The 14,100-nt window shown below is 45.7% G+C and overlaps 1 protein-coding gene across 1 annotated transcript in view; it reads right to left on the bottom strand.

Annotated features, from left to right (window-relative positions):
- DDRGK1 (DDRGK domain containing 1) overlaps nucleotides 1-11,832 on the bottom strand; it is a 39,573-nt gene extending 27,741 nt beyond the window's left edge. The window contains exons 1-2 of the mRNA XM_075499473.1: nucleotides 11,680-11,832; nucleotides 5,269-5,430 (exon numbers count right to left, since the gene is read on the bottom strand). Coding sequence (XP_075355588.1) covers nucleotides 5,269-5,430; nucleotides 11,680-11,767 — 250 coding nt within the window. The 5' untranslated portion in view covers nucleotides 11,768-11,832. The remainder of the gene's footprint in view (nucleotides 1-5,268; nucleotides 5,431-11,679) is intronic.
- Nucleotides 11,833-14,100: the final 2,268 nt, after the last annotated feature.

Raw genomic sequence — 14,100 nt, 5'->3', positions numbered from 1 at the left:
AACCTTTCTTTGTTGGTTTTGTGCTTTCTTCCTCAATAGCGATTAACACATATAAAGGAAAACATGAGATTCTGATCTCCAAGTCTTGCCAAGCAAGAGAGTAGAGGAACTTATGATTTAATTTATGTTGGAACTGTTAACTTCTTGTTATCTTTTTTTATTTTACAAGCTAGAGCACTCAGACTGTCAAAAGCTGTTGGCTTTATTGTTATTGATTCTGTGGAATTAAAGTAAATTTAACCCAAACTGTACTGGATGTTCTTACATCTGTGCTCAGATGTACTGGGCTAAAAAAGCTCAGAGAAAAGGCATGCAGATGTTGGGATATTTAACCTTTTGGAGTTATATGCTGCTGCCAAAAGTAGAGAGCCTGTAGCTTGTTTCAGTTAGGAATAAAGGCCGTTGACAAAACCAGATTATTTCTTTGATGCAGTCCTTACTTTCTGTTTGTTAAGAAAAAAATCAAAACATAATAAGCCACACAAAATCCCATTTTTTGGCAACACTTTCTGCAACAAGTCAGGGAGGTCATTTGTTTGTAGGATGTGGAAGTGAGCACCTTTCAAAATTAAACGCTTGAAAATATTCCCTGGAAATGTACTGGGCTGCTCAGGCTCCCCCGGCACGTCCTTCTCTTTTGCCTTATTTCTTTCTCCTTCTAGCGCAGCCTCACCCACAACACCCACCAAAGCCTTCCACCCAGAGGGTTGCCCAGTGGTCTTTGTTTTGCTTGGTGGTTTGGAGATTGCTATCATTTCTTAGCAAGTCTGTTTCTTTGCAACGACCCTAAATCATGGTGTGGTGACACCCACCAGTTTCAGCCAACAAAAATGCTGCCCCCCCCCCCAAATCAACAGTAGCAAGTTTTGGTCCAAGACACCACTCCAAGTGACAGAAAACTTGGACTGCAAAACCTGTATCCTACTCACTGACTGAACCACCCTGGAAAAGGCACTTTGCCTGTGCATGCCTCTGTCTCTCCGCAAACTCTTTGTATCGTGTGCTGAGGCAGGCAGGTTTTCTCACTACGTGTTTGTACAAAGTCACTGTCGGAAATAACGTATAACAGCCCTTCAAGCAAACAGACATTTGCCTCAGATCATCATCCTCATTCTTTTTTACCAGAGTGGGATCAAGACGACCCAACCATACTTGCCATCATTACAACTTCATCCCCACAAGTTTCTTGTCACTTTATAGGAAATTACGGTCCTAAAACTTTTATGCAAACGTCAGATTGGCTCCAAGAAGCAAAAAATGTAGTGTCAAGAGAAGTACCTACTTCACTGCAGAGCTCTTTGCAGTGTTCAAGGCACAATGAGCAGGTTTGGAAGCACAAGCTCAACTCAAGAATTGGACGACTGCTTTTTTTGTGCGTGACCAGCAACCAAATAAAAGCTCTCAACAAAACCTCTTTACACGTACCCAAAGGTGATCAAAGTCCAAGTGGATGCACTCAGAGCATCAGTCAGGCAGAAACAAGAGCCAAAGACACCCTCCTCAGTCAATAAATAAATGGGATCTGAAACTGGAAAATGACTAACACTATTTATTCACACTACTCCATGCCCCAACCAACCCTCAACCAGACTCCAATTTATCCCCTTTCCCCTGCTTCCTTCCACTGCTTAGCTTGGCCTCTCCTGCCCTAAATGATTAATGCCTGAAATCCACACACATTTATGCCTTGCGGTGAGTTTATTTTCGTCTTGGCTGTAGCTAGCCCCACAAAGCCACTTCTGTCTGGGTTCAATTTAAATTAAGATGCAGCAGAGCTAATTAAGTCTGCTAGCTGGGATATCAGAAGCAACCTAACCACATGAATACAGAACTCTCCTTCCAGATCATTTTCCACAGGGAAAGGCCTAGGCACCCTGCTACAATGTGCAGAGCAGATGTCCTCTGAGGCACACAGACTTTAACAACAGTCACCTAGATTGCACTGTGCTGCATGAAAGGCAGTAGTGTTATGACTAGAATTAAGATGGGCAATGTAAGTCAACCAAACCCGTTTTTCTAAAGCCAGCCTGGAAGTCACGCTGGTGGAACACAGCTCGGGGGTCTCAGTCATTTTGAGAATTACTTTGTCACCAATGAAAAATATCTCCCCAGCAATCTTTGGCCACCAGAGGATATTAATAGATGTTGATATTCTCATAACAGATGACCTCCTTTGAGTACTCAACTAACTACTGAAAAACATTACTCAGGCAAACTGAGCCAGCGTAGGCACCCGGCTAGCGGGCCTGCCCCCACAGTACAGCGCAGCCCACATGGAACCCGTGAATAAGGAACCTACATACGCTGCGTGGGTTGCAATTCGGGTAGGAAAGTCGAGGCATTTAGTGCTTCACCCTTTATTTTCTGTCTGTGCCAACCTGCAAGTAATTTGGGTGTCTTACGCTACCTAACCGAGCTAAAGGAAGAATTATAACCTGGTTTAGCTCCACTGGCAATGGGTGGAGATTTGAGTATTCAAAACAATCATTTACTATCCTTGTCTATATTAAATGACTCCTCCTTACCCAGACTTGCAAGTAAATAAGACTAAGATTTCAACTACAGAAGGGACAATTAAAAGCTATCAAGGTTCTGATCCTAGTGCCACAATTTGTTTGGTTTTCTACCCCCCCATACTCTGTGAGAGATCCGACTACTGGCACAATACAACGACTTCGCACAGGCAGCAGAAACTGTGGGCTACTATTTTACCCTTGAAGCTTTCTTTCTCATTCTGGAATTGAAATCTGATTGTTAGATGGAAAACAGAAAACCCTCATGCTAACCACAGCTCCAAAGCCTGCAAGCGTTGCTTTGAGACCATTTCCTAGAGTCAGCAGAACTGGCTCCCGACAGGCAGAATACTTTAGTGATAACAGCAGTTCCTACCTGACTCCACTTCTATGTCTGTAATGGTAACATAGATATGGCCAGGGCATCCTCATGCTCTTCCCGAGTTCAGTGCTAGAAATCTTGCAGCAATGGGTTGGTGTTACACCTGCACCCACCTGTGGCAGAACTCAGTGACACAGAACAGGATCAGGTAGCTTTGCCCAAAGCTAAACACAGGCCCAGAGTGGAAATTCCACACACAGAACAGAAACTTACTAGTAAAATATATCAACAAATTTAACAATATTTTAACAACGACAAAAAAATCCACTTCAGCTGCAGATGTTCAGAAGCCTTCTAAAGCAACAAGAGCATTTACAAGTCAAGACTGAAGAAACCAGGCTGGCTTGTTTTCAGTGTTTCTGTCTACATTGCCAAACAACTTTGCTCTTCAGCCCCGGGTGCCCCAACCGGTCGTGCATTGCCTGGGACTGCACATCACCGGATGCATTCTGGGCTCTCTTTCCATGCGAGTCAACTAATTTTTATAACGCAAAACTCTGCTGTAGGGATAACTTGCTATTTCAACAGGTTCAAATGGAGGCAGTAATTAGGCAAAACTGCTCTATATTGCAATGACACAGAGAAAATGCACATGGCCCCCGCACGAAGGAGACAAATCGAAGAGGTGATTCCAGGCCTATGCCATGTGCCCACAGTGTGGGCTTCAAAACATGTAACACATCCTTCTCTAAGGAGAAAAAAAAAAAAACAAACACCACACTAATACAGATAGCTCAGGGCCAGGCTAAGGCCTTTGCAGCACAGACACAGCCAATCCATGACAGAGAGGGGCTAATCCCAAGTAATATGGCCCTGAGCCATTCCACACCTCAACGCTGGGGAAGCAGCGACAGATGCTTCTCTCCACAGCTACACTGCTGAAGTCTATGCTCAGTCGCAAAGGCTTTGCTGTCACTGTTGTGCAGCAGTGCTTAGGCACTTGGAAAGACCATCCCAGAATATGAATAAAAACACACAGGGAAGCACAAGACAGAAGCAAAGAGCAAGAAGTTGTTTTAATTTGAAAAAGAAATTAAAAAAAAAAAAACAAAACAGGGATGTAATTTCAAAGAAAACTTCATGCAAGAGCTGCAGCACTTGCATCTGATGTACAGTAAGCTGCAAAAGAATTATTTATAAAGCCCAATGACACAGATTCTTCTATTGCTAAAGTGACAAAGTAAGATAAGCCATTTCCTTTGACAGCTTCACGGTCAGCCTTCGGCATTCAAACTTTTGATGTTTGGAGTTTAAGATGAAAGATTTTTAGATTCCATTTTCTTTCCAGGATGTTATCACATGAAAAGAAATACCCAAAGTTGAAAAGTTCAGACCTGTCAATTTTCCATTTGTGAAACTGTTGAACGTAATTAGCTTGAATAGCATGTTTACCTCCCAATGTGAGCACAAGACGCTTTCTACAAACTGCAAGACAAGAAAAGCTGAACAAAGTGCAACTAGCCCCTAATCAAGGCATCACAGAGCTGTGTGCTCACTGTTTCTCACCTACTGCAGACCAAAAAGACACGCTGATCTCCACTGCAAACTCAAGTGAAGCAAAGCCCACTTTTATCAATACTTCAGCAGAAACTCTGAACACTTAACCACGATCTGAAAGTAGAAGGAATGCAGTTAGGTGAATCATGGTGATATAATCTCTTTAGTAATAAAGATAATAATGTGTGAAGTTTCACCAGCAAAGGGAGTGAAGCTTGCAGAGTGTATAAAGATGTTATTTATCACCATATTCTTGTCCACAGCGATACCACAGAAGTACAGCTATTAACTGTAGATCCAGCACAGGAACAGAGGACTTGTTGTCAACAACCTGCTGGCAGTAAGACAAAATGCTGCAGTCTGTGGTGATCTCCAGCAAATCGGCTTAATTCTGATCACCACCTGGATGGCTGCTCAGAAAGAAAATTCCAGATTTTGCAGAGATTATATTGGGGAATTATTGCTTCCCACCGATTTGCAAGAAACTAATACTTTACTAGAGCTCGTTGTTCTAGTGCAAGGTGCGGATTCTGCTTACCTAAATTTAACCTGCATGGCCAAGCAGGAAATACAAAAGGCAGTTTCTAGGAAATAAGTGAAGAATATGTTGTGATGCACTGTTGGCACAACAAACTGCCACAATACACCACAGAAGGAGGTGGACACTTCAGTTAAAGGCAAGCAGTATCTAGAGACAAGTGATGAAGTACGGAGAGAAGTTGGAAGTCAGACAGATTATAGTCAAGCTGTAAATAATTCACAGTCAGCAAAACTGAAAAACTTTCTTCGGGAGCCAACCGCACCCCTTCACCAACCTTAACGTCTGCTGTTAAGGTCCATTTCATTGTTTGCAAGATGAACTGAACCAAACCTTACCTTCCACCCAGTCTTCCGCCTGCTGCGCTCTCCTCTGGGCCATCAGTCGGTTTCCCATGTTCCTCCGGCGCCTTGGCATCCCATCTCCCCGCTCTTCAGCAAGGGGCCGAGGCCTGGCCACTGCTGCTGCTGCCACCACATTTTGCTGGTGTTCCTCATCAGCTGCAAAATGCAAATATAATTGATGAGAGATTTGCCATGTCTGCTTGCTGCAGTTGTCCTTTTCCCAGTCAACTTGTGCAATCAGAAGTGCAATACCAGTGCTTTTTTCCAAATGAGAGAATGCCTCCCCACTCTCATGTTTTTTTTTTTTTCCCCTGCATGGCAACAGATATGTGCAAGTTGCTTTCCTATGATTAAGCGGGATCATGCACTGGCACCTTCTTATTTGTGCACAGTGCTCTGTGCAATGGGAATTTTATCCTGACATCAGTCTGTTTTGCAATAGCATACGGATCATCGTAAAGAAAAAGCTATAGCTATGTGCTGCTAATATTATTTGACCTGACAGAGCCCACATCTTTCAAAAAACCCCCCAAAAAATCACCACAACACAAAACAAAGACCTCTTTCAAGTGCTCAAAAAATGTTCTTATTTAAACTAAACTGATAATCTGTTTTTCCCTTCCACTAGAAAACAATTCCCTTATCTGGCAGGACTAGCAGTCTAATCATTTTTGAGTTACCAAAAGGCAAGGACCCAGAATTATTTTTCTTCCCTTCTAAAGTATTCCAATTCTTTTAATTTTTTTTTCATTTTTATTTTGTACTTGTGTAACTTAGAAGTAGATTCATCTGAGTTCAAACCTCAGAGCGTGCATGTTTCAGAAAGGAATATGTAAATCGTTATACCTGAAACGAAACCTGAATAGCAAATAAGGACTACAAATTACAGCTGTAATATATACAGGGTAACTTCATTCTACCACGCTGATTTAAACTGCAGGTCTCCCAACAAACACATGTATGGGAAGACACCAAAGGTCACTACAGCTCTCGCTGCCACCCTATCTGTATATGCTGCAGTTACTAATTAAGATCTGACAAATGAGGAATATCATAACAGAGGAGGAGCTAGGAGACAGCATGGGAGCAAGTGACTGACTGGTGGGCTCATTTCAGAAGTTCTCCATAGAAAACCCTCTGCCAGGTTCTTATTTGAGACCTCCATGATCCTGTTGCTATCAACTACGGTGGTCATGCCAAAACGATCAGTTAATGGTAAAATATCATCATCCTCGATACCCTGCGTTGCATATTCTGTTGGTAAGCGTAACTGATATTTGTGTATGTTGTTACTTGCTCAATCCTGCAAAGTATTAACTACTATGCCTTAATTCAGGTAAATATTCAAATGGTCTCATAGAAAGCTGTAGAACTACTCATTTACTTAAACTTGGGACACATTTTTTGTGCCTCGCTGGATGATATGGTGTCCCAGCAGGAGCACAAAATGCTCTCCGCACTCTGCCAAGTTTCCAACATCCTCTGATCCAAACAATGCCTTCCTAAAAAAAATTACAATTAGCATATCTACGATCAGAAAGTAAGATCCATTATGACTACATCTACATGACGATCAAAGGTGTGCTTGCAGCTCATCTCAGTACATCTCAAGTAGCTTCAAAGCAGCTAACTTTGGTACTGATAACAATACAGCTGCAGCAGCACTGAGCTCAGCACAGGCTGCAAAGCAGAGTAATCTGGGGAAGTATTTGGCCAGCAAAGCCATGAGAAGTTCAGGATTGCTGCAACAATGATGTTAGCAGTCCCCCAGCAAACTCCAGCACCAACACGCACCGTGACATTTTGATTTGAGTCACTGCGCTATCACACTGCTGTCACCCTCTTGTTCTCACCCACTCCTTTTATCTGTGGACCAAAACAGGTCTCTAATAAATTACAGAGTGTAGGCTCCAAGGATCCGATCATTTTGCTTCAAGATTTGCCCAGTCTTATTTATAGCATGATAATGCTTATTTCAAATGCTATAGAACATGCATTAGGAAAGCATTATACTCCAAAGGCAGAGCAGCAGATCACTTATTGGGACACTACTAAATGCCAGAAATACTTAGTCTTCAAAAAGAATTTCTATACAAATGCAATATTTCTCTTAATAAGTTCTTGAGAGACACTGCGATTCAAACCTTAGCATCCTTTCACCTGAAAGCTTCCCTGTGTCTATCTCAGTAACTTCCAAAGGTGGTCCTGCACAGCGTCTCAGCTGCGCAATTCTAGCGCTCATTCATTCTGGGGCTTGTTTTTGGTTCCCGTTGTCCTTGTGAAACAGAGACTGTTTTGCATTTTGTGAAAGAGGAATCTATTTATAAGCCACATGTTCATTTCAAACCGAGGTGCTTAACCCTCACAGAGACAAACACGTGAACCAAGCTATCCTGTTTTCTCAGTTTAATTCTCTACAGGAGACACGGTAATTCCTCAAAGTTGGGCAGTGTGAACAGGGCTCAGAAAGGAGTAAAAACCTCACCAAACGTGACCCATATCATGGTCAAACACACAAGGCAGGTGTTGGACAACACTTTGGTCAGATCTCCAAAACATTCAGGCAAACAACTGAAGACACCTAGACACTATGGATTGTCATTTAGTAGGAGAAGATACGCTTTAACACAGCTTTTTTTCTCCACCCCTCCCCTGTAGCTTCTGTTTGCAAACTATTCAGCTGGACAGTCATTTGAAAAACGTGAATGTTAGTCCTTGCATTTCTTCCCATCCTTCATGAGGGGGAGGAGAAAAGAATCGTTTACTCTGCCTGTAGCACACTCATACCTGGCTGGTTCTTCAGGCTGGGTCAACAATTTGTCTACATGGCTCAAGACACATCATTTATTCCAGTAACTAGAAAGTCAGATGTGCTCTCCCTCCCTCTGAACTGGAAGCAGCATAGATTGACTAAAGCTGCATACAGAGGGGTGTGGCTGGTGGTTTCAAAAAATACAGAGGATACACTCAAAAACCCTCTTGCTCTTATTCTTGGAAGTGGATTGACTGTCAGATTTGAGGTCAAGAATAATTTTCTCTGGGGTCCGGCCCTGTGTTTTTTTCACCTCCTCCTGCAGCACAGGGCGTGGTTCGGCCGCTGCACTTATCTGAATACATCTCTTCATTTTCCTGCAGCTGCAGAGGTCTTGGACCTAAGTGGCACCCCAGGCTAGCCAGTTCATGCAGAGATTAGTCACCCAGGGACTAATTAGACTTGATATAGAGCCATCTGCGTGAAACTTAATGACCACCATTATACAGGTGAGACAAGTTGATCCACGAGTTGCTCGACGGTTTGCAGAACGGCAGGTCAGAAGAAATTAGTTAGATAAAGACCTCAAATTAACAGGCAATAAAAACAAAAAATTAAACAGATGTCTGGAAAATGAACACGGGTTTAGTTTGTGTTTTAAGCTGTATGTTCTCCAGTTCCTGACTCAGTCTTTCAAAAACCAGACAATACCTCTTTTCTGGGGACAGCAGATTTACTGCCACGCTGAGAAAGCAGCTCTGCCTCTGCATTTTCAGAAACATCAGCATAGAGCAGAGGCAGCAATGGAGAGTTTTTTCATCTGACTTGTCAGCCAGCACACAGCAGCAACTGTGAGACTCTGGTTGTCCTATCTCCTTCCCAAAGAGGAAGAGAGCAGAACTCTGCTCTGAAAGCAGAGCTCTTTCCTAAACTGGATGTGAAGCACCACTGTTGTATCACTGCAAAGAATACTATGAAATCTGTCAGAGCCGAGACTTCTTAGGACCTAATTTTACATCCCCCAGGTAGAAATCTGCTCCTTTACAAAGCTTTGCAAATTACCACTCGCTCAGAGCAAAGACTTTTTTCTTGAGAAGCAATCCTTTGCCTATCACATTATCTTCAGTTATATCAGATAAGCCAGTCCATCAGGGTAACACCTGGGCTGGCAAGTTTCAAGGCAGTCCCACAAGACACAGCTACCGGTTCGTGAGCTCCCTCCGTTCTGCACCGACGCGGCGAGAGCTCCACCTGCTGCACCCTCACACGTTAGCGGTACTTCCCACCACACTTGCAGCATCCAGCATCTTCTACCTTCATGCTAACCTAACCTGTGAAATTCAATGAGAAAGTGATTCAAAACGCAACAGGTGGAAGTATGCTTGGCTTCCCTGAGGAGGTGCTTATCACATTAGGGCTTGTTCACAAATAGACATGCCAACCACGTATAAAAGCCAGCAATGCTACGTTGGGGTTTTTTTTTTTCTATTCTCAGCAGAACAAGCCCAGGCATGATCTTGCTGGAAACACTGTGCTGCTCCAAATGACCTTTGAAAGGAAATACAAAGTTACAGGATTTACCTCTTGTGATCCTTAGCTGCCTTCATTATCTAAAGCAGTCAAGTCCTGAACACTTTTAAAGGGGCAATTCCCCAAGAGCAAGCATGAAGAGAAGCTGCTACCCCTATCCCCAGACATTAAAAAGAAAAGGTGAGAGCTACCAACCAGTTCTCTAGGTCAAGAGTCCCTGGTTTCAAATCCTTTCCATGAGGCAACAGAAGAATTGTACTCGAAGAATTGTAGCAGCTTCCATTTTCCACATAAGAAAAAGGAATAGGAAAGCAAATTCCTGTTTAAGACCAAATTTTGCAGATATTAAATACACCACAGCCCCAATGGTTTGGAAAAATAATTTCTGTTGTGTAAGGAGAACAACGTCATCCCCACAATCTGAAATTCTGTAAAAGACTTTATAATGACAGAAATCAGTATATTAAGGTAGAAATTATCTTAAAACCACAATAAAAAAAACAAGACCAATGTGGAAGTGTCAAAAAGATGCCACTGAAAAAGAGGCTTCAAAATGATTAAATTATCCTGAATGTAAACTAACCTGCTCAAAAACAGTATTAAAGCTTTTTGAGAATTCAGAACATTTAAAACAAATGTTTGGGCTTCAAGCTAGTTAGAACTGTGTACGCTTAAAAAAGAAAAGAAAAACAAATCCTCCCAAGCTCCACAGCCCCTGATTTACCTAAGTCATCATACAAATCAAGTTCAGGAAATTATGTATTTCCAGCAGCCTCATGTCTCCAAGACATACATCATTCACTTTTACCAAAAGCTCAGCTCTATTCATCAGATTCACTAGGAATCTGATGAAATTTCAACAGTTTCCAAGCTGCTGAGATAGATTTAGGCCAGGTCTATACAAGAAAAGGTGCGAGAGAAATGTGTTGGAAAATTTATTATCAGGAAAAACGGCTTTTAACACAAAGCCCTTACAAGCATGCACTCTTGCACTAGCAAGACTGTGACTGTGTTTATACTAGACATGTTTTGTTTTTTTCTCTTAAAGTTATCAAAGCTACCCCCTCTCAAAAACAAAACCCCAACCCCAAAACACCCCAAATCCTGGAAACTGGTGTTGTTATGTTGACAAAGGCTTTAGTGACTGTCCTGGCTAAACATCTGAATTGGAGACCCCGCAGCTGAACAACCTCCCTTCTTCCACTTCAAAAACACAACAAGGCTGATAAGTTCACGGCCGCATCTGACTTCTTCCCATAACATTCAACTCGCACACAAGGTCGCTTCCAGCAGGGTTTCACACTGCCACAACTGCTGGTCAGCAATAAAACGCTCGCCGTTTGAGGGAGGACTGGAAGTGCTGTATCATCCACCCGTTCCCAGAACTGGGACTGTGCAGCACTGCACCTAAACCTGGCGCGGCTAGCAAGCCCTTGCAGCATCAGGCGAGCTGGAAAAGGAGGAGAAGTGGGCAATTTCTGTGAAATGCAAGTAAAGCAGGCTGTCAGAGGCCAGAGAGGGGCCGGCCTGCCTTTCAGGTCTCACAGCTGACAGGAATATTGACCAGCCCAGGAGCTGCCAGGGAGGATCAGGGGTGAAGAGCTCCCTGTCAGCCAGGCTGGGCTGTCACCTCACACAGTGGATTCACTCCCCGTTTGCAGGAGGAGCCTTAGGGACACCTTCCCTCCGCCCGCCCAGCCCGAGAGCGGGAACCCAGCCAGACTTTAAACCCCACGGCAAACCCGGCCTCCCTCACCCTGAGACCACCTCAGGCCGGGAACCGGGCCCGGGGCGGCAGCAGCAGCAGGCCTGGCCGCCGCCCAGGGCGCTACCCCGGGGCCTGGGGCGGGCGGAGGGAAGGGCAGGACGCCAGGGATCCCGAGGAACCCACCGAGACCCCCCCCGCCACGGCGGCTCCCCCTCAGGGGAAGGTCTGAGGCGAGGCGCCCCCCCGCAGTTTCCATGGAGATGCCCCCCCCCCCGGGAGGCCCCCGCCCCTCCCCCGCCCGCCGGACGCCGTTGAGAGCAGGGGCGGGCCCGCCCGAGCGCGCCCCGCCGGGACGGGACGGGGAGCGGCCCCGGGGCGGGGGGGGGGGAGAAGGCCCGGCCGGGCCGCAACCCACCTGCCCTCGCCTGGCCGCGGAGGCGGGTGGCGAAGAAGAGAAGGACGGCGAGGAGCACGGCGGCGGCGGCGAGCAGCCCCGCGTCCATCCTCCGACCCAGCCCCGCCCACACCGGCCTCAAGGGGGGAGGGGGGGGCGGTGGCACTTGGTACGTCCCACCCCTCCCCGCCGCAAGGCCCCCGAGCGCGGGCTGCCCGCCGCATGCCTGCAGCGGGGCGGCGCTGAGGCGGGCGCGGCCGGGCCGGCGTGGCGGAGGGCAGCCCGCGCGGGGAGGGGGCCTGGCGGCGAGGCGCGGCCGTGAGGGAGCGCCGGCCGCGGAGGGGGGGGGGGGGTCGCTGAGGGAGGCGGCGGGGCCCGGCCCGGGCGCTGGTGCTGCCGGAAGGGAAGTTGAAAGGAGGAATTAAAAACTGTGAGGTGAAGCCGGCCGTGAGCGCGGCGGCGGTGGGCCTTGTCGTCGGGCACGGCTGTTTGGGGTGGCCGCTGAGGCGTTTCCCTCAGCAGCACGGCGGGGTGAGCGTCTGTGCGTGCAGCAGGTTGGCCCACGCGTGGCGATGTCTTCACCCGTGGCCCTGCACCTAAGTACATGCAACGGGTGCACCCCAGGCAGGTCGTGCTGAGCGTGCCGGCTGTCAGGGCGTCCCTGGCAATGAAGCTTAAGTTACACCTATGAGTAATCTATACCTTCTGCCTTTAAGTCAGTGGTGCTTTTAAGCATGGAATCAAGCTGAAGCCTGGCTCAGCAGCACGTCAGGCAGCTGAAGAAATGATGTCCTGACATGGCCTGAACCCAATCAGGTTTGCCCCTCACAAAACTGGAGAGCCTGACCCTGAACTGGCCCAAAACTACCTGTCTCGCGTAGTAAGCTGGCTTAATTTGGTAAAAATGTAGGAAACCAAGGTGCCCAGAGGAAGCTGATTTGTAAAAAATCAGGTTTGCATTGATCTATACAGAGCCAGGGCAAGGTGGGTGGGCTTTGGCTGTAGATTGATAATTGTTTTAGGCTGATCTAATGCAGGTGTCCAGCCAAATGGAGGACGTGCCTCTTATCGCTTCCCTTTTGCTGGCAGCAATGCTGCCTGACTGCACAACGGACCAGAGCAGGGAACTAATTTATTTTTTTTCTCTCTTCCCCCCCCGCCCCCCCAGATTTGTTTTTTAGCCAGATCAGAGCACATATCAGCACTAAAAGATGCTGCAGGAACTTGCAGCTGTGGGTGGAGAACAAACTTCCCCCCCTTTGGATGGTTGCCCACCGTTAGATCTGAAACCGTTTGTTGGGCTCTGCCCCAGTCCTTCTGTGAGTGAGGAGGAAAGTGTTTTAGTTTTTACTCGTTTTGACTTGCTTTGTGATTGTAAATCTCTGACTGATCTAGCGCTTTCGTGCTCTGGAGATCCCTTTAGTGTCGCCTTTTAAAGCACTGTTTGTTGTTGGGGGAAACGTTTTAATAAATTGAAAATGGAAATTAGAGACTATTGGACATACAGACATAACCAAAAGAACTGTGTTAGCTAATTAGTCATTACTGGGGACTGCACAGCTGCCTGTGCACGTGTGTCAAGGAGTTCGAGACAAATTCCAATCTGTCTGCCACAGAAAAAACAGCTTCTACTAAGAAATTTGCTAAGTCTTAACAACGTAGAACCAGCGACACGGTGGGAAGTTCTCTAAAAGGAACTGAACTACAGACTGGATGTTTTATTACAAAGTTTTAATAATAGTAATCTTTCAAATCTCATTTTGAAAATCAATGACAATGCCCCTTTGTTCATGCTCTGCTCAAACTGTGTTGTCTGTGGTCTGTTTCTGTCTTGCCAGGTTAGTCTAATACTCACTGTGTGGTGAGAAAGGACAGGTCCTCTGGTAACTTGTGAGGCACAAGGGAAATTGCACCTGTACACAGTTAGGTACATTATGAACTGAAGCTTTCCTGGTGGTTATCTTTAGGGTACGCTTTAGACTGGTTATTTTATATTGTGTAATGTTCAGGATCGCTTGTAAAAATAAAAACTTAATGACAAATGTTTGTTTTTTTCTTCCATGTCTTTGCCTGCAAATCTGAAAAGTGGTGACTAATGAGAGTTTAAACCAAAGTTTTTAGGTTTTCTTATCTGTAGGATATTTCACTTTCTTAAAATCCATTCTGATTAGAGAACGTACTAAACTTCCTAAGAAATACTATGTGCTGTAGCGTTTGAATGTTCTTCTGTAGTCCTGTATCAAGTCCTATAACGCTGCTGCGAAAACCATGAATGGGCAGAGGTCAAGTGTGAGGTACCAGCGTGTGCTCTGCCCTGCCCTGAGCTCATCGCTGAAGGAGCGGGAAGCGGTGGGGCGTTCTCACAAACCCGCCTGTGTTTAGGGATAGTCTCAGTGTAACTCAGTCCAAGGCAATCTGGGTGCACAAGTAGCTGTGTCCTGC

The sequence above is a fragment of the Mycteria americana genome, chromosome 4, assembly GCF_035582795.1.
Source record: "Mycteria americana isolate JAX WOST 10 ecotype Jacksonville Zoo and Gardens chromosome 4, USCA_MyAme_1.0, whole genome shotgun sequence".
In the NCBI taxonomy this organism is placed as follows: domain Eukaryota; kingdom Metazoa; phylum Chordata; class Aves; order Ciconiiformes; family Ciconiidae; genus Mycteria; species Mycteria americana.
This window is presented reverse-complemented; position numbering and strand designations above follow the sequence as displayed.